The following is a 27,207-nucleotide window of genomic DNA, read 5'->3' on the forward strand; positions in this document are numbered from 1 at the left end:
AGCTTGAAGGTAAATATGAGGTCAAACCGGCAGTTGCAGGTAGAATGGCCCAGAAGCGAGGGAAAGGGACAGATCTAAGAACATGAGAGTTTGCTGCACGTGGACACAGGAGGGTGCAAGGCCTGGGCTGTACTCCATTCCAGCTTCTCGGTGACTCACGTGTGAGAATGAGGGAGTTGCCATCTCCAAGGGCACTGTGAAGGGAGAGCGTCAGGGAGTGAGGAGATTGGGATGAGGAAAAAGGAGGTTGGTGAGAGAGTGTTGTGGTGGGAAAATGAACTCCTAGTAGCCAGGGCAGCCCAAGCTGCATTTTTAAGAAGGCCATGGGTGGTGCGGACTGGGGTATGTGAAATGCTACCGGAGTCACCTGACACGTGAATTCTAAACTTCCAGCAGACAATATGGCAGAAGCGTCAGTTTCCCTCTGGAGTTACGTTTTGTCTTTGGTCTTAGAAGGTGGTACCTAGAGAGTAAGCAGGATTCAGATGATTGAGACTTTAGAGTTCCTTATTTAGGAAGCGCATCTCCAGTTGGAAGAATCTGAACCTACAGTCATAGGCATCAACAGGGGTCTCCTCAGAATGTGGATGATGGACACTCCAAGACCCAGGGTGGTACTGGTGGGGACTCTGGGGGGGTCTTTGAATTCGTGGGTTCCTCTCTCCCGACTCGGAAGAGCAGAACACAATGTCTCCAATTATCGTCGGCCATTAAATACTCTCAGAGAGTAGGCAGGTCTGAACTTTTTAAAGTGCCTTTGGGCAGGCCAGATAATTTCATTCTCCTCCTCTGTCTTCTGTAAATCCTTCACAGGAGGAAATAAACCCATTACAGTCCTGCCTGGCTGTTCCCTTAAGCTGGCTGCGAGGAAGTGATGTGTACCTGGCATTTGCGCCGCGTCTGCGGCTGGATCCGAGATTTAGTGCAGGTGTCTTACGGGGGACCACGGCTGGGAGGAAACTGTCAGGATTAGATATGGGCGCCATTTTTGAACACAAATCGTCTGCCGTTGGGAAAGTCAAGGTGAATTCTACCATGGACTGTTTATGACTTCTTCTGGCTCCTTATATTTTCCTGTTTGGGAGCAAATGAAAGCTACTTGGCATGTTCAAAAAAAAAAAAAGATTTGCAGTTGTGGCAGAGAGGAAGTGCTGCTTCAGAGGGGTTGTAAGTGAGATACCTGGATTGTGCTGGTGACTTTGGGGAGTAGCGGCAGCTTGGGAAGCTCTGAGGGGAAGCAGGGAGCTTGAGTATGACGTCACCAGTACTCCAGCAGAACGGGGTGTCTACCTAGCTTGACTCAGAGTGGCTGCCCTTGGGAAGGGTCCATCAGTCTTTAAGGTCACATTGACTTAGATCTTCCCATAGACACCATGGCCTTCAGGATCTGTTTTAAGCACAAGTCTCACTCAGTTCAGGACCCAGGGGAAGGGTAACATCGTGGTCTTTCTGATGATACAGACTCAGAGAGACCTCACCACTAACTACTGAGTTGAGATTCAGTTGCCTAACGGGAGGGCCATGATCCACAGTGAAATTGCCCATTGCAGCTCTGTGTTCTTGCATCCTAAGCATTGAAGGCTCAGGGCTGCTGTTGAGAGGGGTCAGGAACAAGCCTGGGGGTGGCCCTGCTTGAAGGAGACTGTGAACACCATATGCTCTAGATCTCAGGCTGGAGTGGACACCGCTGCCCTTGTCTTGCTCCTGAAGATAAATTGATGAGGTTTTCAAACGCTGTGGTTTGTGTCCCAATGCAGCAGTCAGCTGGGAGGAAATCAGAATATGTTTTAGAATTCTTATTCCATATCTTGATATCAACATGCTTATTGCTTTATCTCATTTGATTATTTTTGTTGTTGTCAAATTTTACCTAGAGTCAAAAGAATTGTTCATGCTGTTAAGTGCAGGCAATAATATTTAGTATTAAAAATCATTCTCTTCTGCACACAATGTCTTCTGAGGGAGTGGAGGAAGTAAGGCTGGCCCACAGGGATGGGTGGAAGGTCCCTGGTATTTCCTGGGACACCTCTCTCCCTTGTATGGAACTCACTGCTCTGAAGTATCACAGCATTCCTGGCCAACAGCTCTGGACAGCCGCCACTGCTGGCCGAGGGCCTGCCACGCCTGCTCCTGTGGGTCAGGTGCAGCCTTTGCAGCCTGGATGGATAGTCCAGCTTTGCTGTGAGCAGCTTGGGCAGCAGGAACGTAAGTTTCCCGCTGATAATGCCCACTGCAGGGTTTTCCCAGCCTGTGCTTTGCCGAGGCTCTGCATCGTAGAATTTCCTTGACAAATCCAGTCTCTGTTATTCTCACCCTCAAACCAAATGAGACACTTCTTCACCCTTTGCTACTGAGGTTGGATTCTAAACACAGCTTTTTTGTTTTGTTTTGTTTTACATTTTTCTCACAAATCTTCGGGATGAGGGACGAGAGCGGCTGCACTGGGTCCTCCTCAGTAAAGCCCCAGCACAGTGTCCCAACCAGGTTCCATTGTCAGGCTCTAATTGCACCTAATATTTTAAAAGCCACCAGGAAAATTGGTGTGCCCATTTCCCTGCACATGGCCGTCCCTGCAGAGCCATGGTCCAGATCTCTTAGGGCCCATTAGGGTGTACATTACCCAGTGTCAGCCACATCCCAGGAGAACCATATACAATCAACACACTTACTTGATTAACCTTTTCGATGAAAAATGTATGTCATCAGCATTTCCCGTCCGGCTTGATTATTGAGCCCATCTTTGTGCAACATGGAACGATCTTATTAGGAAGCCCCTCACAGTTAATGAGATGCTTCACCTCGGCCTGAATAACAACCAAGCGCATTTTATTTATTTGTTTTGAAACAGGTTCTGCCCGGCATCCTGCAGAAACACTGCTGTATTTTACCAGACAGGAACACAGGTAAGATCACCTCCCCCTGGTCTGAGGCCACAGGTTGTATGTCAGCGACACAAAGACACTCGATGCTCGAGGAAGATTGTTGTTGTGCGGGCTTTTTGCAGGTGTGTGTGTGTGTGCGTGTGTGTGTGTGTTTATTTGATAACTGAAAAAAGTAGAAGATGGTGTTGTATTCCGAGCCGAGTTCGGATTTCTGTTTTTACTGACCAAAGAATGGATTCAGATGTCTATAATCTCCGGTTTTTAAGGGAAACTGGCTGTTTTTTTCTTTTCAAATCAAGTTGCATGTATCATCTCCAAAACTGTTTTGTTTGGTTATTATACTTGTTTACTTAAAGCAGCACAGTTTGTTTCTGGCTGGTTTGGTGTCCATTGGTCATCAGGGTGGAAGTTAGCCATATGCGTATTCTCTAGGATTTGGGTGAGTTAGGGGTATTGTAGTGGATACTTGTGTGATCGTGCAGCTTTGCAGCCCAGATGGAGGGTGAGGGCAGAGCATAAGTGTTCTGTGCTGCTTCTGAGGAAATGTGATGGGGAGAAAGAGGTCTAAAAACCGTTCTGGAACTTGGTTGTTTTGACATTAGAGATGAGAATGTAAGGTGTGCTATCTTGTGAGTCTGTGCTTTGATTATTTCAGGTAGACAGCCTCTCACTGGTGTTATTGTCATCAGAATGAAAATCTCAGCATCTAAGGAGCAGACAGATGTGGCTGATATCTGCAGAGGGCTTTGCAGAGCTTGCGTGTCCCTAAAATCCACTGTGTCTCTGCAAATGCAAGTCAGATATATTTGTTTTTTTTTTGAGATAGGGTTTCGCTGTAGAGCAGCCCTAGCTGTTCTGGAGCTCTCTGTAGACCAGGCTGGCCTTGCACTCAGAGATCCGCCTGCCTCTGACTCCCAGGTGTGAGATCAAAGGTGTGCACCACCATGCCTGGCTCGTTCCAGGATATTTTTGTTGGGTATGAAACTGAGGTTTTCAGACAGTTTATCTTCTATGGTGATACACAGGACTTGCTCTGGTGAAATTCCCACTGCCGCGGTATGGATATAGACAGGCATGGTAACGGGGGGGGGGGGATCCTGTTTATGTTGATATTCAATGTAAACACAAAAGGTTTAGGGGAAATGAATTTTTAAACTAAGAAATGTGGATATGTTATGTTACTGATGTCATCCTTTTTCAAAGCGTTTGTTGTTTGCCACTGAAACATATTTGTATCTATTTACTATATTTATAAGGAAACATACTTATAACACAGTTGGATATTTCTTAAGCCTGCATTTTCTGGCAGGCTTTGTCAGTAGCGAAGATGTTGGACACGTGCTGTGAAGAAGCACAGCGATTAGGTATGGGGGGACCAGGGGTCAAGTCGCGTGTGCCGCCCTGCAAGCATCGCCAAGGCAATGAAAACAAGCAGAGCTCTGGCATGTGAGGATATCCGTGGATTCTGAGGACTGGGATGAGTCTTGGGTATTTTGAGACACTTGACTATATGCAAAGCTTCAAGTGAGTTTGGAAGATGTTGCCATCTCAAGAAGGTTTATTTTCATTTCCTAAGAATGCTGCTTGTTGGCTCCTAGACCCAGGAAGGCTGCCTACACAGAGCTCGGTGTTGCTGAATTAAACATGGCTGGTTTTGAAATAACATATATCATTGTTTTGTCCCTAATTTAATTGCTTGCATTAATTTCAGTGAATGAGGTAAAAAGGTAGATTAACTTATTAACTGATTTTCTCTTTACTATGTCATTTTGGAGTTTGTTCACAAAAGAACTGAGGCAGAAGTTGAGCACATGTTTTTTTTGCCTTTGCTGGTTTGTGAAGGAAAGCCACAGGCATGAGGCTTTTTGAAGCTCAGAGGTGAATGCAACATGTCTTTGCCAGAACACACTGCAGCTGGACGGTGGCTTGGCGGGAGAGTGTCCGCTACGTTTGTGCCCTGGGTGTAATTCAGTCTTTTACTCTGAGACACTGTTTACATTTTCTACTTCTGGTGACTTTAGTAAGGACTCCTTTAGTCTTTAGGTTGAGGCCTGTGTACCCTGTAAACCCAGCCAAACAGCTGTGTGCTCTGGACTATAACAGCTGACCCACGTGGTCAGGGGCATCTCTGTTGATACCTATTGTTCCAGTTGCTGTCTCTGGCTTGAGACTAGCCAAATTTTGTTAGAAGTTGCTGCCCAAATAGTACAATTGAGTCTCTCCTACCTTGAAACCCATTTTTGGTAAAAGGATCATTAACTGAGGGTGTCCTTGGCCACAACTTCTGGGGTAGCACCTTTGTTTTACCCAGGGCTGGTTCCTGGTCTTAGGGGGATGCAGAGCCACAGGGCATGCTGACTCCTGGGTGAATCTAGAAACTTTTCTGAGCAGCAACTTCCTCACTTACATCACTTGATGACAGCTGACCTTTTCCAAGATAAAAGTTAACCCGTCTTTATAGTTTTATAGTCAGCCTGGTCTTACAACTCTGAGCGATTGTTATCTTTTGTATTGCTTGAACACTTTATGCCCTTAACTTGTGGGGCATTGGGACTTTGATTTCTGATGGGAAATGTAACACACAGTAAAACTATATAATCTTCTTCTGTTCTCCCTTCTTCATGAGATTTGTGTATGGGTTACGTATGCAGAAGCCATCAGTGGCAACCGGTGGGAGGGATTCCGCTTTTCCTGAGTTGCAGGCAGTGCCAGTGTTGGCCCCTGTTTACTTCTCATGTCTGTGTTCTCGTCTTGTTTGTCAGCTGTTTGTTTCCGTGTGGTCACGTGCGTTTGAGGAGTCAAGGGTGCCGTCAGCTGGGCCCTGACTTGACTCTAGCTTGGCTGCCTCAGGGTGTTTTTCTGTGTCCATCAGGAGACAGTCTGTTCTGCTACCAAGAATGGAGACATTTTGGGAACAGAATCATCTTGTAAAATGGCAAAAACATTCATTCCCCACAGGCCTTGATAACAACACAGTAACAGGCCCTACACAGACTACGCAGGCAGGGAGACCGGCTTTCGGTTTTATTTCATTCCAAAGTCTCAGAAAGATGACTGAGACCATGGAAGCTGAACAGAAAGAGTTTTATGGTCTTCTTCATGTGTGTGGCTGTGATTCTTGCTTCTCTGGCAGTTCTTGTGGCATTCCTGGAACAACCGAGCGTTCCTGACTCTGAGGTTGTCTGACTGCTATTGCGATGTTAGTCAACTGGCCTTCCTCACCAGGGTGACAACTGGCCTTCCTCACCAGGGTGGGAGCCCCAGCCCCTAGTGTTCACCCATTTCCGTGTAGCAAATTCTCCTACCACGACCAGTCCCAAGCTCTGCTATAAAGGTCCTGGAAAGAGTCTAGGAGGTGCCCTACTCTGATCAGACCCTGAGCAGGTGAAGGCTCTTGTCTTCAGTGCAGCTTTCCCAGAGTACTGACCGTGGTTAAACACGGTCTCTATGTGGTGCAAATTGTTTAGTGTATTTGGGCTGAATGGAATCTTGAATTAAAATCTAATGTCTGAAAGAGGATGCCTAATTTTACAGTATCCACTTAGGTTGAGCAGATAATTCTGATTTTTTTTTACATGCAGATATATAGTTTATATGTGTTACTTCATAGGGCTTTAGAGGCCTACAGGGTACTCGAATTACACATCGTCAAACCATACAAGGAACACGAGGGCTGTTGAAATTAGAGCTGCTGCATGTCAAGTTGCTTATTTAGTTCAGAAAACAGAGGGGAAGGACGTCTTTGTTGAAATGGCAGCAAAGGGTGGTAATTTTACATCCACCGGGTTTCTTGTGAGCCAAAGGTTTTCAACAGCTTGTAATTTCACAGCGAAGACAGAAAGGAAAACCGGTGAGTCAGTTTGTTCTTTTTCCACAGCCCGTCCGCAGGGGCATGCCTCGAAGTGACTGGTGGCAGGGACAGTGCATCTGGCTCTTACAGATGTGGTAGCAGTGTTGGTCCCCAGTGTTGCAATGAAAACCCTGCACAATGGGTTTGCAGCACGCTGGCTTAGAGTCTTTACTTGTTGCCCGTGTAGGAAAGACACTGCCCTCTTCCGATGACGAGGACACAGATCGCAGTTCCTAGCTTTCGCCTCCACATAGCTGCTGAGCATTTGCTGCATCTCGCATGGCATCTCATTCTGTGTTGGTCTGCGATGCTACAGGAGCCCCAGGGAATCCTCACTGTCCGTGTGTTGCTCTCTGATAAACTGCAGGCAAAATGATGCAGGAATAATGTTGTTGGTGTGGGAGAAGAGGGGCTGTGGGAGACTTGTGAAGTTCCTGGGGCAAGGGCAGCAAGTGCTGTGTGGGGAAGGGTCCTGGGAGGATGTGTGGTGTACAGAGTGAGCACTCACGGGCACAGCGTGCCAACTGATGCCGGTTTAATGTTACGGGTTGAAGGTTTATTCTTTGAAAGGCCGAATGCTTCAAGTGAGCTTTTTTTTTTCTACCCAGTTAATGCAATTATTTATACTTCCTTTTCCTTTTCAAAAAAGAATTGAGGTTGTACAAATAGAATGCCATATGATATGATTCATAAACTAAGAATAACGAACACCAAGCTAAATGGAGAAAGTTAATGCTGTAAGCTGTGGAGATTTGCCTTCTCTTGACTCAACACTCTGTGCTGGTGTTGAGTGAGCAGAACGCCTATTTTCCTGCCATCCCTCTCTTTGTCCACCAGCCAAGGACAGAAGAAAACCCTCTCATACATCAAAGGGCTTAATTTCATATACTGAGAATGACTTTATTAGAAAATCGCCTGTGCTACAGAATCACTGCCAAAATGTGAGGCTATAGGTCAATAATTTTAGGAGCGAAATTGCTTTATTCATTGTGGCTTTTCTTCACCTCTAGGGTCTCATGGTAGATTGGATGACAGTTTTTCATTAAAGTGGAGAACTATGTACTCAGTAGACACACAGCCCAGAGTGTACTGTGTCCAGCCCCATCCCTGCAGTGGTCTCCTGTATGGAGCCTGAGGTGTTGACCCTACAGATCTGTGTACTCCTCCCATAGGTTCGTGTTGGTGGTAGCTTGGTGTGAAGATGAGAAGCCATGAGGCCCAAGAACAAATGCTCTTGATTCTTCTCCTTTGAGAGGTTTCAGTCTCACTCTGTAGTTTGAACAATGGGCCTTAATAATATCCCACAAGGTCACTGGACCACCCTGTGCAGGCCACCATAGCTCTCTGAGGCTGGGAGTAGCTAAGTTAACTTCCTGAGGAGGCTCTCAGCTTGTCCTGCCTACAGTTTCCTGTGTGGGAAAGTTGAGGGAAGATGATTCTTGCCCTGTGCCATTATTCTTTCTGTGCCCACATAGATGAGTGCTAATCTTAGCTCTCTGTGTTATACTAGCATCTCAGGATGTGCTCCAGGTTCTCGAGAGGAAGTGACCACGCAGCTCAAGATACTCTATAGAGTGTTTCAAAAGCTAAAAAAAGGCTGGGTGGTGGTGGTGCACGCTTTTAATCCAAGCATATAGGAGGCAGAGGCAGGTGAGTTTGAGGCCAACCTGGTCTAACTAGTTCCAGGAGAGTCTTTGAAGCTACAGAGAAACCTGTCTCCAAACAAACAAACAAAAACAAGACAAAACAAACAAAAAGCTAAAATAAAAAAGTCTATAGGCAAGAGGTTTGTTAGGGGTAATCCTTACTTGGATACTCTGAAGTCCTCTGTGGGGCAGACAGGTTTTCCCCAGGAATCTCATCCCTGTTTCCATCCATGCTCTTTTAGAACTCCTAATACCTCTGCTTTCTTAGGAAGCTCTCTGCTGGAGAGGATGTGGAATAAGGGGAACACTCCTCCATTGCTGGTGGGAATGCAAACTTGTGCAACCACACTAGAAATCAGTATGGCAGTTTCTCAGAAAACTGGGAATTAACCTGTTGCAAGACTCATAATACCACCCTTGGGCATATACCCAAAGGATGCTTAGCCATACTACAAGGATATTTGTTCAACTATGTTCATAGCAACATTATTCATAATAACCAGAACCTGGAAACAACCTAGATGCCCCTCAACCGAAGAATGGATAAAGAAAATGTGGTACATTTACACAATGGGATACTACTCAGCAGTAAAAAACAATGTCATCTTGAAATTTGCATGCAAATAGATGGAACTAGAAAAAAACCATCCTGAGTGAGGTAACCAGACCCAAAAAGATGAGCATGGTATGTACTCATAAGTGGATACTAGCTGTAAAGCAAAGGATAATGAGCCTAAAGTCCATGACCCTAGAGAAGCTAAGTAACAAGGAGAACCCTAGGAGAAACATACATAGATCCCCTGGGAAGGGGGAATAGACAAGATCACCTGACAAAACTGGGAGCACTGGGGAGGGGGAGAAGGGAAGGCGGAAGGGGAGGTAAAGAAGAAGGGGAGGAGAACTAGAGGGAATAGGATGGTCTATGTGGGAAGGACACAAATGGCAATGACAATAAAAATGCTCTCAGCACTCAGGAAAGATTTCTATTCCAGATCTGGGAAAGCAACAGACACATCATTTCCAAAACCTTTAAATATGGACTGACCAAATGGCAGTACAAAATTCTTTAACATCTCATCCACAGCTGTAGATATAAAATCCACCTAAGGACTGGACTCTTCACTCTACAGTGTAGGTTAAATGGGTCAGAAAGTCAAAGCTCTAGTGCTAGGTTTCTTGCTAGCCCCAAATGGCTCCTTGCCATTTGTGCATAAGGTGCATGTGTGTGTACTTGCTGAAGATTCTAAGGTTTTAGATACAGGCTCCTGCTTTCAAATGTGCCTGCTATTTGTTGAAGACAGTTTAAGATCCCCAAAGACGAGGAGTGTTGGTGATAGTTAAGCCTGTAATAGAAAGAGGGTCGAACATTTGCCTGACACTCTGGCTCACTTCTCAGGCATTTAAACAGTCCACATAGAGTTCCGACACTTCCTGCTGATGCACTGGGTAGAGCACAGATATTTCCAAGAATCTTCAGGATGACCTCACACCTGACTTGATCCCCAAATGGTGGCTGGGCTATTCTTTGGCTTTCTGCAAACAAAAGTTGTGAAATGACCATGAGTGGCGTGGTAATTGTTGAGGTGTACTTCAGAGGCTGATAGTGTTATTTCAGTTGCTGCTAGTTCTTACCTAAGGAAGGATTGGCCTCTTCTTTGATTATGTTTTCAGAGCTTTTAGATACTTGTGTTGAGGTAAATATTTTGATGATAAATAGTTACAGTATATTTATGAGTTATTGAAAAATTTAAACAATGTTATTTTATTTGTTTTTTTGAGACAGGGTTTCTCTGTGGCTTTGGAGCCTGACCTGAAGCTAACTCTGTAGACCAGGCTGGCCTTGAACTCACTCTATACTAAATGAGAAATTCTAAAAGCTCTAACATTGTTTTACTTTTGGTAAAATGACGTATTGATTAGGATTAAAAATATTTGTTTTTCTTACTTTTAAAGATTATATGTATTGCATATATCCGTGTATGGGTATGTGCAGGTGTATGCAGGTGCCCACAGAAGCCAGAAGGCACTAGGCTCCCTGAGATCATTACAGGAGCTCGGTGTTGGGTGCTAGGAACCTATCTTTGGTCCTCTACAAGCCCAGTCCGTGTGCTTAGCCACTGGACCATCTCTCTAGTCCTCTGGACTGGTTTATAGATAAGCCGAAAATGCCCCTAGGTACCACTGCCGTAGGGACCTGGCTGACCACTGTGTAGATACCTTGGCTGGTGAAACCTTGGTTCCCATTGCCACAGCCACACCCAGCTTAGCATGCTGAGCGTCCCTCCCTCACAAATGAGCTGCAACTTCACGTACAGACAGTGATGGATTTCCCACAGGGGCTGGCTTATTTAATAGCACAGTCTCATTGCTTAACCGTTTTCAGGCAGCATATAAATCACACTCAAACCACTTGATTTATAGAAGCCATTTCCTCAGGTAGGAGTTGGGGTTAATTTGCAGAGATATTAAGGACTGATGCACAAATAATGAAATTGAGAAAGGAAAATGTTTCTCATGACAACGTGAAGCTAAGAATTTTGAAGTTACAAGACAGCGGGCCTGGGCTGGGCACTAGAAGCCTGGGGTCTAGTATATATGGTAACCGTGTGTGTGGCATGTTACCAGGAATCTGTCACGTGACAAATCCTATATTGTGGCACAGACTGGAAGAAATTGGGAGCTCTCCTTCTGGTGTCCCTGTGGCTGTGAATGGGACTTGTCTATATCTGAGTTGGCAGACAGCCTTCTCTGGAGCTCTTGAAGCAGTCTCTTGTCTCAGGAGAGTTCAGAGAAAGACCTGGAGAAGAGTCACTCCGGGCACAGGAGTGCTGCACTGGTGTCAGAAACTTCCCGTGCCATCACTGGGTACCTTCCTCCCATATGTGGCAAGTGCCCAAGGCTGCCTCCTTACATGCAAAATGAAGCCTCTACCTGAAGTTCCAGGTTCTGAAGGTGGTAGTGTGGCTGGCTCTGTAGGCTATATTCTAGGTGGAAACAGTTGGTGACATTCAGGAGTGTGTCTGAAAAGTCCCAAGCAGGGTTTCCACAGTTGGGAGGCTTCTGACTAATTTGTGTGACTTCTGGAGGCCGGCATGTTAGGAGGTGGTAGAAGCCGTCTTACTGAGCCATGTAGAACAGGTGCTTGTAACAGAGGCCTAGGGCCTGATGCTAGAGCATGAGGTGTCGGAGAAAAGTGAACTAACTGTGGGAAATCACTGTAGAGAGGGCCTTGAAAGCACCAAAGCAGTCTGGGATGGCCAGCGGCAGGAGCCCGCTAGAGGCTGTGGGGTGAAGCAGTGGTTGTTGGTAGGTGGATGATGCCCCTGTATTTCGGATCTGATTAGAACACCATCCTCTTCTCAAGAGAGGGATAACCCTGCATGTGCTCAGACAAAAGGAGCAGCACCAGCAATGCTGCTCTGGGATCTACAGTTGCCAGCACATGTCACATGTGAGCATCAGTTGCGTGAGTGCCTCAGATGTGAGAACTGATGAGGATATGCACTTAGAAGCAAGTCTCAGAGCGAGGCCTCTCGGCCTTGCTTCCTTCAGGAATACACCCAGGATTGGTTTAGTTGGGTCATATAGTAATTCTAGCTTTAGGTTTTTGAGGCACCTCTAAACTGGTCCGCATGGTGTCTTTGACAGTTTATATCCCCACCGGTAGTAAGTAAAGATTCCCATCTCCCTGAATCCCTGCCAGCCTTCGCTGTTTGTTTTCTTGATCATAGCCATCCTGATTGCTTGAGATGAAATCTCATTTCCCTCATAGCTTAAAACGTTGAGCATTTTTTCATATATACCTTGGCTATCTCTGCTTCTAAATTTGAAAAGTGTTCAGTTCGTTTGCCCATTTAATAATTGGATTACCTGTTCTTTTGTTATTAAATTGTTCTTAGTTCTTTTTATATCTAGCTATTAGTCCTCTGTTGGATGAATGACTGGCAATGAGTTTCCCTGTTCCATAGCTGTCTCTTTGTTCTGTTGATTCCTTTGTGGTAAGGAAGGTTTTTAATTTGACAGAATTCCATTTGTCAGCGTTTGCTATGATTTTGTGAGCTATCAGCGTCCTATTCAGGAAGCCACCATTCATGTTACATATTGAAGGGTGTCAGTAGAGACACCTGTGTATGGGTGTTTATTGCCACGTTCTTCACGATAGCCATGCCATGCGATGCAGCCTAGGTATCTGTTAGTGGAAGGATGAATAAAAACACGGCGTGTGGCGTGTACACAATAGAGGACTTCCTGGCCATCAAGAAGAACTACATCATGTCATTTACAAGAAAATGGATGTGACTAGGGACTGTCATAGTAAGTAAAATTGGATTCAGGAAGAGAACTATCACATATTTTTCCATATGTAATCTCTGCAGAAAAAGAAAAAGAAAGCAAAAAGGGGACCATAGGGAAGACGATCAGTGGGAGGTGGAGGGGCGGGAGAAGGGAATGTATTAGGGTTAGGAATGATCAGTGTTCATGATGTGCGTACAAAGACGTCAGTGAAACCTTTGCACAATCAGTGTGTAGTCATGAGCAAAAAGAAAGTGCCTCTCTGTAGTCATATATGGGGGATGGCGCCAGAGGCCATGTTAGCCCTATATTTTATAGGCCCCAGGAACGTCTCCATTCACTCTGTTTGACTCCTGGGAAAGAACTGTGAGCCGTTTCCATCCCAATGGTGCCGGAGTGGCAGGGGCATGCTGGCCTTGGCAGCACGCAGCAGTGTAGGTGGCTTGGCTTTTTATATTTACAGGTCAGTGGGCAGCACTCTGGGCCAAGATGCATTGATGGAGGCATGGGAGTTGTCGTGTGGGATGCTGGGAGATATGTCATTAGGGAGACCAGGGAGTCTGCACAGCCCGCTAGATCTGGGAGACAGTGCCATGGGGAGCCCAGGATGTCCACACGGTAGGGAGGATTATTCCGTGACCTTTCTTTGAAAGTGTGTTAGCCAGAATTCTTGAGAAGTGAGGCAGCCAAGGTTGTGTGTGTGCACGTGTGTAGTGGGGGAGTGTGGGATGTGTGTGCCCCTGTATGTCTTTGTGTGTGGCACACCTCTGTACACATGCTGGAGGGAGCAAGGCGTTGGCCTCTGACATCCTTGCTGCCGCAATCCAACCCCAGCTCAGCAGAGAGAGTCCTTTGCATCTGGATCTTGAGGAGACAGGCAATGAAGAGCTGCTTGCCTTTACTCTTCTGTTTCTAATGCTGTTAGGCCCAGAGCCTTGCTGATTCTGTGGTTGGCTCATCCTGGGTCAGCCAGTTCCCAGAGATGCTGAAGGAACTGTCTACAATATTGTCTTTCGCAGCAACACCCCTAACCAGGTCATTCACCTCTTCCTTGTGGGGGTACCCTGGAGTTTACTGTCTATTTGTCTCATGGTGCTTACCCTACCCTCCCTCTGGGGCCTGTACTTCCTGCCTCAGTTCCTCATATCCCTCTGAGACTATTCAACTATCTAGTCCCACCTGCTTGCTAGCCTTGCTGTACCCAGTCCTTCCTGGGAAGCCATGGCCAAGGCTCTTATTGGCATTTCCCTTCTCTTTGCTGCCTCCTGCTTCCCTATGTGGTCTAAAAGGCTCCCAGGCCAGGAAGACTCTCCTCAGGGAGAAGTTTTGCTGTGGATGAACAGGAAGTCACAGTGTGTATCTGGCCAATGACCAGGAGCCTGGAGCAGAGCGGGTGGGCAGGAGGAGGCAGACTGGCTGTACCATGTGGTGGTGGAATCAGTGATCCTGCCAGGAAGACTCTTGCTGTGGTGCTGGCATGTAGGGCAAGGCTGGTAACAAGACTTGGCATCAAAGGAAGGAAGATACCCTCCTCCTCAGCCAGGTTGGCTGTAGGCTGCATGACAGCCCAGGTAGCTCCACATATTCGGTGAGGAAATTACATGATGTAGGGGGTCCAGGGTTTTCTTGAGCAAGAGCCATTCTGTTTAAAGTGAGTGAAGAACCCAGGGCCAAGGGCTCGTATGCTAGGACAGAATGGCCAGGGAATTGGAAAGAAGTCGGTGATGAAAACCCTGGGGCAGGATGGCAAAGCTGAGGAAGGAGGCGGCTCTATGGGAGCCTCCCTTTGGAGGCTAGCACATTGCTTTCAGAAGGCGTCTACTGTAGGAAACTCTTACTGACTGAAGTTAACAGTGAAATGGTAATGTTATTAACTAAGCTCTGTCGCTGCAGCAAATCTTTTGTTACCTAACTGTGTTAATTGAGTGGCTGAAAGTAGCTGAAGGTGCTAAGGACCAGGTCTTCGGGCTCTTGAGTCTGCTTGCTTTTGTAAAGTTCACAATCAGGAAATGTGGGCAAGATGGCTCAGGCTAGGTGGCCCAGTCTCAGAGCACCTGAGGTCTGGCACCAACCCTCCTCCTCCCAGGCAGATCTGGTGTGAGGTTCTGACCTCTGCAGCTGAGGTTTCCTTCTAAGTGGAATATAATAGAAAGGTGTCTTCCACCGTCCTTTTATTCTCCTCTCATACATTACACCCCGACCACAGTTTCCCCTCCCTTCCCCTCCTCCCAAGCTGCCTCCACCTCTCTTCTCCTCCAGATCCACTCTGCCTCCGTTTTCCTTTAAAAAGAGAGCAGAACTCCCAAGGGTATCAACCAAACATGGCATAACAAGTTACAGTAAGACTGGCCACAAACCCTCATATAAAATCTAGGCAAAGCAACCCAAAGAATCCCCAAAGCAGGCACAAGAGTCAGAGACACCCCCACCCCCACCGTCAGGAGTCCCACAAGAACACCAAGCTACACAACCATAACATATATGCCTAGGGCCTAGGTCAGACCCATAAGGCTCCCTGATTGTCAGGTAAGTCTCTGTGAGCCCCTGTGAGCTCTACTTAGTTTAATCTGTGGGTGCAGCGTGCAATGCCTGTCTGTGCTCTATACGTTACCATACAGTTCCCAAGTTCCAGCAAGGGGCTGGAGGTTGAAACACACAAAAACAGAGACAGAGAAACAGGGACATGGACCTCTAGTCACTGGTAAGAAGCCCCCTATTCAATAGCAGCATGGAGGCTTATATACCCAACAGTCTGGTGGGCCAACAGGTGAAAACCTTATCCTCTGATCCTCAAGGGCAAGGCAACACGTGCTCATGAAGCAGATCTGGTAAACAACTTTGACACAGCTTTCAGTAACTCAGATCAGAAGGAAAGTAAAGATCTCTAGCAGGGAAGAGCAGCTGGAGGCCAGGACTCCAAATGCTCCCAACATTTGGGCTCTGTTCTTGGGGTATTCTCGACCCCTCTGACTCCTACAATCCTTCCTCCTCCTCTTCCTCAGGTTTCTGCAAGCTCCACCTTGTGTTTTGCTGTGGGTCTCTGCATCTGTCCTGTCAGTTGCTGAGTAATGCGGCTCTCATGACAAGGGGGCTAGACGCTGCTTGTAGCAGAATACTGTTAGTTTGCCAGTTGTGTTTGATTCTATCATGGGTCTCTGGGCTATCCTGCATCTTATCAGGGGAGTTGGGGCCGTGAGAGCAAGGTCTGCAGTGTTATCACTCAGAAGTGGGCCATGACTGCATGTTGCTCTGTTCTCATCATGTATACAGACAGAGAGACATGGAGACTTGGGTCAGAGTTGGGAATGCTCCTGCTCACAACCGCTCCTGGGGATTGCAGCACAGAGCTTCAAGAACTCTCTATCAGGAGGAACGATAAGACGAGACTGAGTGTGGTAAATGATAAACACACAGACAGGACCAGAACTTAGACATGTGGAGCCGCCAAGGGGACAGAGTCACAGGCAGGTGTGTCAGGTCACCACACAGCACGTGGACACACTGGCGTGATAGGAAAGCACATGCGTGGTAGAAAGGATGTCAGCAGGTGTGGAGTCCTGGGGACGCTCCCAGGTCCCTGGGCAGCCCTAATGGAATGAGGCAGTGTTGTGTCCTGAAGTGTGGGACATCCTGGTGCCAGGCACAGTCAAGGGAAGGGGCTTTCGGAGCAAGCAGGGGAGTGGGGGAGGGACTCCCCTCTTCCTTCTCACTGAAGCAAGCAAGAAAAGGCTGGGCTGTATTGAGACACTTTAAAACTCTTGGCTGTCCTGAGTTGTGGGGATTCCTGACATCACCCAGGACTAGGAACCCAGAGATTTATGCTGTTTTTAGACTCCCTACTTCTGATGATGTCAGTGGACTTTGGCATTTTTCTCTCTGATGAGCTAGCTCTGCCTGGACCTCCCCCCTCCCCCGCCTCTTCTCTAGGGCTCTCTTTGGTGCTTCGTATTTGTTGCATGAGACACCCCCTCTATCAGTTCTTTTCTTGCTGTGATAGAAGTTCCCCAACAGAAGTAACTTAAGAGACACAGAGTTTATCTGCCCCACAGTTCTTAGTTCCAGGTCATCATTGTGAGGGAATCGAGATAGCAGGAACTTGAAGTAGCTAGCCATACTACATCTGCAGTCAAGGGCAGAAGGCAACGAATGAATGAATGCATGCTAGGGTTCAGCCAGTTTTCTCTTTTGTTAAAAATAATACTTTCTTTATTCTTTCAGAATTCCATACTTGTATACAGTGTATCTTGATGATAGCCACTGTCTTCTATGTAACCCTTCCTTGACTCCTCATATATATCTTCTTCCCAATTTCTCCATCTTCATCACTGCCATCTTCTTAATGTATTCACCCCAGGATCCCAAGCCCAGGGAATGATGCTTCTCACAATGGTAGTGGAAACCCTCCCACATCAATGGACATAATGAAGATAGCCCTTCTCCCAGGCTGTTCTGGATTGTTAACAAGTTGAAGATGAAGACTAAACATCCTACCCTGCTGCCCCAGATCTCTTGTACTTGCTCTCGCTGGGAAGCTGACACTCTACTGTATGTAGACACAGAAGAAATAACCATGGGGGTTCTATTTTAGTATCTTTAGAACCCTACTCTTCTCTTGATCTCCATTGTTTTAGGGTGATCAGACAGACGGACTGGCAGATAGAAACACTTCTCTGCACACTTAGCCACCTACTCTTTGTCTCGAGTTCTGGGGAGTCTGGGAACCCTGGGTCCCTGGGGTAGAAGAGAACAGGAGCATAAGCTTCCCATGTGCGCCATACTGTGTTCTGTATCTGAGGTGTGTCAGCATGCTGCTGGAAGTGGCAAGTGGGAAGGCTTTGTGTTGTTCCTATGTGTTGCCTGGGAGAGAGAGTTTCCGGCTCCCCTTGCCACTTTCCCGAACAAAAGAACCTGCACACAGGCTCCTGGATCTGGAACAGTTACCCCACAGCTCAACTGTTCCACTTTAAACACTTTGGTGTATGCACAGTCAGACTTCTAAACTCTGGTACTTTCCCACAACCTGCAAAGAGACAGTTTCTTAGCATGGAGGAAGGAAACTGGAGGAGAAATGGCTCTCAGTTGAAAACAGCTAAAGAAAAATACATCTGTTCATGCTTTGTAAATTATAATGTATGTTTCTATTTTATATAACTCGAGTGGAACAATTGATCAGTTTTAACGAGGCTGGGCCCTCCTCATCCCATGAGGCCATGGAAAAGGAGTTGATGTTTGTATCAGTTTCTGCCTATTACTTCATCAGATGCTTGTAAAAGGGTTCCTGCCTTTTTTGCGGAAGCCCCGTGGGTGGTCCCATTGTCCCTGTGTGTCAAAAGGAAGCTGATTGGCCTCTTTCCATGATGGCGAGTTAGCAGGCTGCTAGCTGAGTTCAGGTCTCTGTGATGTCAGCCACTTCGCCAGTCCCCGTTGCTCCCCGACTGTGTGTCTCTGTGGCTCCTGGAGTGGGTGCAGGCCCTGGAGTGGGCTCAGAGGGGAGGAAGGGCTCTGTGTTATATGAGGGTCCTTCTTGTCTACCCTCCCACTAACCAAATGTTGTCCGGTTCAGGAGATCTGGTTTGAACTCTTGTGAGGGGAGGGGGTTCTGCTTCAGCTCAGCCTCTTCTCTGTCTTGACTCATTCTCTGGGTGATGCTTGTGGGTCTTTGACTCTGCTGTACACTTTGGGGTGTGGTGTGTGGGGTGGGATGAGGCATGTGGGGTGTGGTGGGGGTGTTTGGGGTGTGCAAGGTACCACAGCCACTGAGACTCAGCAAGAGCTGATCAGCACTGGTTCCCTTGTTTCCTTAAGCACGAGACTGTTTATGCACAAAGCATAGCTTGGCCAAGCAGATGCCCCCCATATGTTTCTTGTTGCTTGTTTAACCTAAACCTGCCTCAAAATACAACGAATAAATGAATGAATGAATGAATGAATGAAAGGATGTGGCTAGAGTCCAGTATTAGAATGCTACCATAACACTCTCTAGGTGCTAGGTTCAAAATAAAGAATACTTTCATGATTTCTTTCCCACCTTTGCCTAGTGAGAGCAGGAGGTGCCATGACAGGCAGGGAACTGCGTGATGAGAAGGAGGTCTTTACAGAAGAGTCTGTTCTGTTCAGCAACCTCTGCCCTAGGCTGCTAAGATTTGTAGTAAAGTCTGCTAAAGGTGGAGAGGGTATGAACACCTGCTAACATGACCTAATGGGGTCCATAGAGCGCCATATTGTATGCTTCTAGATGCATGGCAAGTGTAGGCGGTGTTCTTAGGACAGTGGTCCCGTGAGCCAGACTTGGAGGAACGGGCAGTGGAGAACAGGGCTGTGAGTGTTGCTGTGGCTGGCTTTCATACAAGCCTGGGGGTGGGGGCTGTCCTCACACACGTTTCCATATTTGAAAAGGGGAAGCCTGCAGATGCCAGGCCAAGTGTGAATCTGGAAGGGTGTTTGCATGCTGACTGATGGTCCCTTGCCACACTCCCTCCATGGGACACTTTTTCTGAAGGATTGGAGTGAGGGGTCTGACCTCACTTGTCACACGTATTCACAGATAGGCCTTGCTTTGAGGGGAGGCCCCAGAGACATTTTTGGGAGTCTCACTGAATGGGTCTCATTGTGTGATCTTGAATTTGCCCCCCAACTTCCCAAGGGCCAGGGTTACATACTTCAGCCAACACTACACTCCTGCTTGATTATGTGTTGTTTGGATTCTTTTTTAATTTCTGAGATGTTGAACAATGGGGGCAGCTTGGGGGTGGAAGGGGTGGATGTCCGGATAAATATCCTGCTAGTTTCTGAGGATGAAGGGAAAGGCATTTGGTCAGTTTTTTAATAGATTTTTAAAAAGAGAGAAAAACAAATTAAGGTGTTGCCCACAGGGAGGAGGTGTTTCCCGTGGTGCGCCAGGGAGGGTTTCAGTCAGCCACTTTAACCCTCTTGGACATTCTGCCAACCTCTCCGCTGGGCAGGAGTGGAACGTGATCAATACAGCCTTTTCTAAATGCCTGCCCGTTTACATTTTCTGCGGGACTCCAAAGACCGTGCTTTCCCCTGTGCTTAGAGCGTGGAGCGACTGCATTTGAGAGGTGTGCCCCTAGATCTCCCAGCAAGGATGTCAGAGGGGAGCCCGGCTTGGTCTGTGTCGGGCCCCTCCCTACTCTCTTCTTCAGTCCAGCACAGTCTACTCGAGCTCGGTGCTGATACTGCTACTTTATTATTCTGGGAAAACACGGCCCCTGAGGAAGGCTTCTGGGCTGGTGGGAAAAGTGGCATGTTCACATGGAGAAAAGGAGACATTTAAGGTTCATCTCGCACACCCTTCTTCTTTGCCTTCCTGGCACTTCAGCAACTCTGTGCTGTGGTGAAGGGTGGCTTGAGACGGGAAATTAGCATGGGGCGTGAGTTACTTTGTTGGGAGTGTTCTACATGTCCTGCCCGGCTGCTCTCAGAGAGCTCAGGGCCTCTGGGGACACCGCGGCAGCGCCTACTGTGATGAGCACATGGGAGAGGCAGATGGTGTGGCACATAGTACCCTGTGTCGTTGCGACTTGGACAGGAACTTCCCAGGGAGCTCAGTCGGGCTTTGAGAGAGAGAGTGCAAGATTTCTGGGAGAAACAGACTCCGGTCTGGAGAGAACAACAGTGTTAAGTTTCTGGTGGGTTCTCAGCATATGCACAAGGAAATACGGTTCAGACTCAGAAACCCTGAGGCTAGAAGTGAGGTCTTGAGTGGCCCTGGGACTGCATAGCTCTCCTTCATTGACCTTGGGCCCATGCGAGTAGGCATGGGGTAAACCCAAGCCCCACATCTTCGACAAGAGCCAGGGAGAGGATTTGGGAGATGTAAGGGAAACACATTGGCAACCCATCGACCTTTGTATATAATCTCAAGGTGGTATGAAGGTGCGATCAAGGTGTAATGCAATGCAAATCTGTTTTGGGTCGAGAAATAAGCATATCTAGGTGCGTCTACAGTGGATCTTTGCTATGTCAGGGCCACCCTCGTGTAAGGATGCTGTGCCGTGCTGTGCACTTTGCAGTGACTCCAGTCCTTGCAGGCTGGGTTGTGGTCCTGATGTGTAGCGGCATCTGAGACCCCTGTGGGTGCCGACACGTGTTTATCTGTGCTCATTGGTGCACGCCTCCAGGCTGAAAAGCATAAAGAAATCCCAGAGTATGAGGGAGTCAGGCTCCTCTTTATGATCAAATGCCGTTGGCAGCTCCTCAGGAACTGAGGTGCCTGGAATATCAATGAAGGCTGCAGAAGCCTAGAGACCCTGGGACTCAGGGCCTGGAGATGTGGCTTCCTGTGTGAGCTCTGCTATTTGTAGGACAGCTACTTAGATTCTGAGTTTTCATCTTACATTTGGAATTGGGTTAATAACGGCAGGAGCAAGAGATGACCACACCATGAATGGGGATGTGTCCAGGGAACAGTTCTCACACTGCAAGGCGGCCTTGGGTGGCTGCTATGAGGCTGAGGGAGCGAGGAGCTGAAGCAGAATGTGTGGGGGCACCTAGTGAGTCAGTGGTGAGTCAGACCCAGCTGCACTGGGTGCTGTTACCCTGGGTAGCATTTACGTCGCTGAGCTCAGATTCCTCATCCGCAGCATGGGGTCTTTGCCACTTGGTCTTTGAGATTCCTGCTGACTCTAGAGTTTTATCATCTACATCAACATGTGGTCTATACTGTACATGGACATAGGGGGTTATTACCATAGGAGCACCAAACATTGTCAGGAAAGGGGAGGCCCATGGGATGTCATTGGGGAGGCTAGCAGAGGTGCTCCTCCTGAGGAGGCAGCCTTGATGTTCTCACTGTAATCCAGGACCACACATGGAAGGTGCCCAGAGTTTCACACATCCTGCCTAGAATACGTCAGATCCTAGTGTCAAGCCTGCCCCACAGTCTCTGCATTAGTTCTAGTGAGCTGCAGCTGTCAAACTTGCTGCCAGTATAGGAAGCCATTTTTCAATCCCCACCGGCTGCTTGCTTCTGCATCAGGGCTGCCCCAAGCCATCGCATCCAATCTTCTCTGAACAAACTAGGGAAGTGAACCTGCTAGCCACCAGCTCTCTGCTTTGGAAGTCTCCATCTTTTTCCCAAGGTGTAGTTGTTATTAACATTATTGTTTGGAGATAGGGTTTCTGTAGCTCAGGCTAGACTTGAATTCATGACAGACCTCCTGCCTCAGCCTTCTGAATGCTGGGAGTATGGGTATTTCCCCATCATTCCTGGTTATAAATTTCTAGGTAAACTTTCAATTTTATCCCTGGCTTGAGGAATTGATGGAGGCAGAGACTGACTCCTAGGACCATGATGCATCACGCTGAGGAACTGACTCCACCTGAGAGTGACTCAGCACTCTGGAACCAGTCTCCCTGTTGTTGGTTACCCTAATCCAGCAGGACCTAAGTGGTCTACCACTGAGGCCGTCTTCTGGGTGGCTGGTCCAGTTGTGGTGGATGAGTTGGGACCCTAGTTTGAGAAGGCAGCCTGTGGTAGAGAGACTTGTTCATCTACTGTGCATGTTGATGCTCTGTAAGGGCGGAAAGAAGCATCTGCCTTCTGTGGTCAGGTGTGACCAGAGGTCCCATGGCTACTGGATCTAGGACTCAAGACTCGAAAAGGTGGCAGGGAGTGACAACCTCAGGAGCAACCGGAAAGCAGAGTCCTCCCTGCCCTCGGTCCTGATCCTCCCCCGATTTTCATATGCCAGACCTACATTACCAGAAAATACATTTCCCCCATTCCATGGTCATCACTCTCGATGTTTTCTCTCCAATATTTAGTCACACAGGCCTTTCTTTCATCAGGAAAGGTTTATGTTCAAGGCAGGGAAAGAAAGCATCTTCAAGAGATTGGGTTTTCACATGACCTAGCCATACACACACATGATGCCCAGAAATGGAGCAGAATAGCTGGACAGTGGTGGTGCATGCCTTTAATCCTAACGCCTGAGAGGCAGAGGCAGGTGGAGCTCTGTGAGTTCAAGGCCAACTTGGTCTACAGAGCGAGTGCCAGGACAGCCATAACTGTTCCATGGAGAAACCCTGTCTTCAAAAAACAAAAATCAAAACACACACACACATACACACACACACACACACACACACATATTGGGAAGAAGTGGAGCAGCGTGAATGCTGAGTCATCACAAACAGATAAAATACTGTTTTTTTGTGGCCTCTCAGCGCTCCTTTGATCTGATCATTTACCCAGTGAGCAGTCAAAGAAGACCTGGAGGGATCACAACAGATCCCAGATTTCCTAGCGGCTGCAGACAAACTGAGCACACCAAACAGACAGCGGCAGCCGAAGGCCAGTGGTCAGTGACCTGCAGCAATGGGCAGACGATCACAGTCCACATCACTGTCCAGCCAGGCCTTGATTTGGAGGCTTGAGTTAGAAATGTGACCAGTCAGAGCTGGTCAGTAGTGTGACTCAAAGGTCCTGCCAGAAAGCTGGCTAACTCTGAGAGTGAGGGTGGCCACACTGAGCCAGTCCTTGTGCGGCCACTGAGCAACCACCAAAGCGCTGCTTAGATCTGCTAGCTTGCCTGCTTCAAGCTGTGGAATGGAGCTGTTTCTTTTCATTTTAGTTTGGCATGGCCAATGTTGAGACTGGGACTACTCATGGCAGACACTGCTAGGTGCTGGCAGAGTGAGGTCCAGACGCTTTGAGTCTGTGGGTCCAAAGGACTTTGGGAAATGCATGGTACTTCTCTTGGAACACAACCGAGGCTCGCTGCAACAGCCATGGATAGTGTGTCCTGAGCTGAGGTGATAGATAAGGCTTCCTTGAGGGCTTCTCATTTGTTTGACTGATGCCCTGCATCACACACTCAAAAATAAGCACCCTGGGCCAGAAAAGCATCTCCTGCTTCTAGGAATCAGAGATCTGATTTCACCAGAGCTCATTAGCAGCTCAAAGCCGCTTCTGACAGCTCCAAAGACAGTGGTCTCCATCTGGAGACTACCGCTTCACAGACTCAACAGGGAAAAATAGCCCGTATCGCAGCTCTTGGATTTGTTCTCCTTCCAGTTCTCAGGGAGCTTAAATCTTAGGATGCCGCCAGTGACAGGCACAAGAAACGGAGCCTGCCATTGCTTTCTTCTTGCAGATTTTCCTCGGTTTGGATGAGCCCTTCGGCACTTGTGGAATTGAAAGCATATGGTATTTATATTGATTTTATCTTACATTTTGATTAAATAGCCACAAAATAAAAATTTCCAGGTTCCCTCATTTTCCCTCCCTTTATTATACATTTCCCCAAACATGTGCTCCTGACTTTTGGGTTTTCAAGGTTACTGTGACTGCTCTGCATACGAGGCTGGAATGCAGCACCCACTGCAGGGTTTTCCTGTTTTCTTCCTCTTGTATTTTATTTTATTTATTTATTTTAACTGAGAGCTTTCTTCCAGCCCATCTGACCTGGCTTAAGCTTTAGTCTTCTTACTAGGAAGAGATGGTCTCACAAACCTTTGATAGTTTTGGTAGACTCAAAACTCAATTGAGGAATGTTTGGGGTCCTTCTCCAATCACGTGAAGGAGGAGACATCAAAGGTACCACATATCAGCCAGGATCGTCAAGGCCAGGCCCTCACAGAGGACCAGCCCCCCTGTTTTGGAGCTGCCATTTTTAAGTGTCGTAAGTGGCCTTCCCGCTTGCTGGGAACCCCTGGCTGGCATCAAACTCAAAATCCTCCATCTCACAGCCTCCCAAGTGCCAGGCTGCAGGTGTGTGCTAGCATGCCCAGTTTAACTGTGCCTTTTCTTTCTCCCTGTCACGTGATCAAGAGGGAAAGGGAAGATCATACTTGGCAGGTGTTTTATCATTGCTCATCTTTGAAATTCCATGTGTGTCTTCATTATGTAAAATCACAGCTTGGAGAAGCCACATGTCAAGTGTGCGGCAGAAACTGCATGTAGACTGCAAAGTACAGTTGTAGAGCATGTGTTTCCCAACCGCAAACACTGGGATGTGAGCGCCGAGGACCACTTTGTGAGAGTGTGTGAAGGAACCGAAAAAATGCACAGTTGCCGAAAATATCCAGTGAGAAATTACAGATTAGGTTGGAAGTGGTTGGAAGTCAGTGGGAAGGCTTGGGTCAACCAAGCGTCTAAATTTAGCATTTGGAGCTCCAGGAAGCCAACCTCAGTCTTGTAGAGTGGTATCGCATCTACGCTGATGCCAATAGAGAAAGCACTGAAAGTTTCCCAGTGTGATTAAGCCAATGATTAACTTGGCGCTTGCATATATAAACATTGCTTTGTCCACGTCTGTGACTTGTTGGGACACTGATTCCATTTGGCGTCTAACTACACAGCGTCAGTTCTCCCGTCTCAGAGTAGAATTACTCTGCTGAACAGAAAATACTTTTCTCCTCATTTGTGGGTGGTGAGGACCCTCGTGGCAACATGCTGGGGTGGCCGATCCTTCCTGGGCCTTTGACACACCCTGTCAGTCATGTACGTGGATCCGGCAAATCCAAGAGCAATCTTCTCTCTTTCCCCAGCTTTCTTTTCTGTAGTTTCCACAGGGGAACTGCTGTGCTAAGAGCTTCTGCTGCAGACAGTGAGGAAGGGTGCTCAGGGATTCCCACTTCTGGTTTTACTTTTTCCTCTGACTGGTTTATGGAAGGCATGACTGCTATTGCAGAGCCTGACATCAGCCGCTGTTTGCTCCTGTTTGGTTCCTGTTCCCAAGTTCTTGAGCTGGACCAGTTTCCTCCTTCAGGTGCCTGGGCCTGCAGGCCTTTCTGTGGCCTACTGTGATCCATCTTTCCTTTTGGGTCATGGGTTGGGGGAGGGTGTCTCTCCTCTCTGAGGCTGTACTTTAGCTGACCCTGGTCACACATGTGTTTAAGTGCCTATGCCAGGTCTCACCGTTACTCTGATCATACACACGTGCTTTAGCCAGCCCTGGTCACATGTGTGCTTTAGCTGACCGTGATCACACATGTGTTTAAGTGCCCATGCCAAGCCTCACCTTTTCCTAGTTTTCCTGCAGCTTGAAATACTGAACTCAGGAGCAATCAGCGTTTAGCCTGAGCCCAGCCTCTTCCTACCGTCACTCTCCTCTGTCATCACCCCCATCCTTTCTTCTGACCTTGGTGCACCTGAAATATTGACATTTAAAGCAGTGGTTCTCAGCCTGTGGGGCATGACCCCTTTGGGGTCGCAGATCAGATATTCTGCATATCAGATAAGCCCACAAGCCCACTGGACCCCAGCACCCCAAAGACCTTGAAAGTTCCTATCAAAAGAATTTCCAGTCGTAGAATTCATAATCCCAGTTGGTCACAGAGAGCCGCCAGTTTATATCTGCGTGTGTAACAACTGTGCTGTCCCGGGAATTTGTGGTATGCCACATACTTTCCCAAGGCTCACTTGTTATTTACCTTACTTCTTAAAACACAGGAGATCTGGAGTTTTGAGCTTCAAAGGCGTGGCTCCTCAATGGCATTTGGGACAGAGAGCTAATCTGAGCATGCTAAATGAGGGTTTCACTTTGTTTGCTCGGCTGGGACCCACAGCACTGTCCTCTGGACCTCAGTTTCCCCATCTGTCAGGCGAGGAATAGTGCATGTCATTTATCTCATGTGTCTAAATTAGCTGGTCAGAATCTGATTCTGTCATCTGCATCCTCAAGTTATGGGGTGCCCATATTTGTCCTTACATTACCCTCCTACCCTAACTCCTCCTCTTCAATGTCCGAACCTTAGTAGACTGACATTCCAGCCGATCACGGGTCTGTAGGGAGTGCACCTCCACTCCCGCCATGACCTTTTTTGAGCTCCTGCCCACGCCAGTGCTCTAGCACAGCAGGACTGTGGGTTCTAATAGCATGTCACTGCAGGCACCAGGAGAGCATAAGCCACTCAAGGCCTTTCATCTCCTCGGAACCAGGTGGCCTCCCTTGCGGCTACAGATGCATAAAAATAGCGATTCCTGCCAAGAGAGCCTAGGAGCCACGGGAGAGCCTGACCTGGCCAACAGCTTTAATCTACTTTACATTTGAGATTATAATTACAGCACCACTCCCTGTCCTTTTCTCCCTCCAACCCTTCTCATACACCTCTCCCTGCTCTCCTTCAAATTCATGGCCCCTTTTATCCACTAATTGTATGAATCTCTATCTATCTATCTGTCTGTCTGTCTGTCTGTCTGTCTGTCTGTCTATCCTCTATCTGTCCCTAAATATAACCTGTTCATTGTTTTTTTTCAGTGTTGACCACTTGGTCATATTTTAAGTACGACCCTGAGGGCAAGGGTGGGCAAATGTACACTAGCATACTCCCTATGGGTCTCTGGAGGATTGTGGGTTTTAGCAGCGCTTACCTGCCCCGTGGCATTCTCTTGGGTCCTTTGTAAGTAAAGGTGAGATCCTTGGAGCTAGAAGGTTGGCCAAACCCTGCTTCCGCTCTGGGCTTCCAGTCTCGTATTGGCTGTTGTCAGTTCATGACCACAGTACAAATCCTGATAACATAGTTCCCAAAAGATCCAAGGAAATGGAATGCAGCCTTTTATTTGCCGAGT

General features: G+C 47.6%; 1 protein-coding gene across 2 annotated transcripts in view; it reads left to right on the plus strand.

The window, feature by feature from the left end:
* The window catches only part of Dlgap2 (DLG associated protein 2), a 688,019-nt gene that overhangs the window by 165,663 nt on the left and 495,149 nt on the right, over nt 1-27,207 (plus strand). For both annotated transcript variants that reach the window (XM_075986263.1, XM_075986265.1), the window contains one exon: nt 2,849-2,903. In XM_075986263.1, the coding sequence (XP_075842378.1) occupies nt 2,849-2,903 (55 nt within the window). The remainder of the gene's footprint in view (nt 1-2,848; nt 2,904-27,207) is intronic.

This window comes from Microtus pennsylvanicus, chromosome 9, assembly GCF_037038515.1.
Source record: "Microtus pennsylvanicus isolate mMicPen1 chromosome 9, mMicPen1.hap1, whole genome shotgun sequence".
NCBI classification, from domain to species: domain Eukaryota; kingdom Metazoa; phylum Chordata; class Mammalia; order Rodentia; family Cricetidae; genus Microtus; species Microtus pennsylvanicus.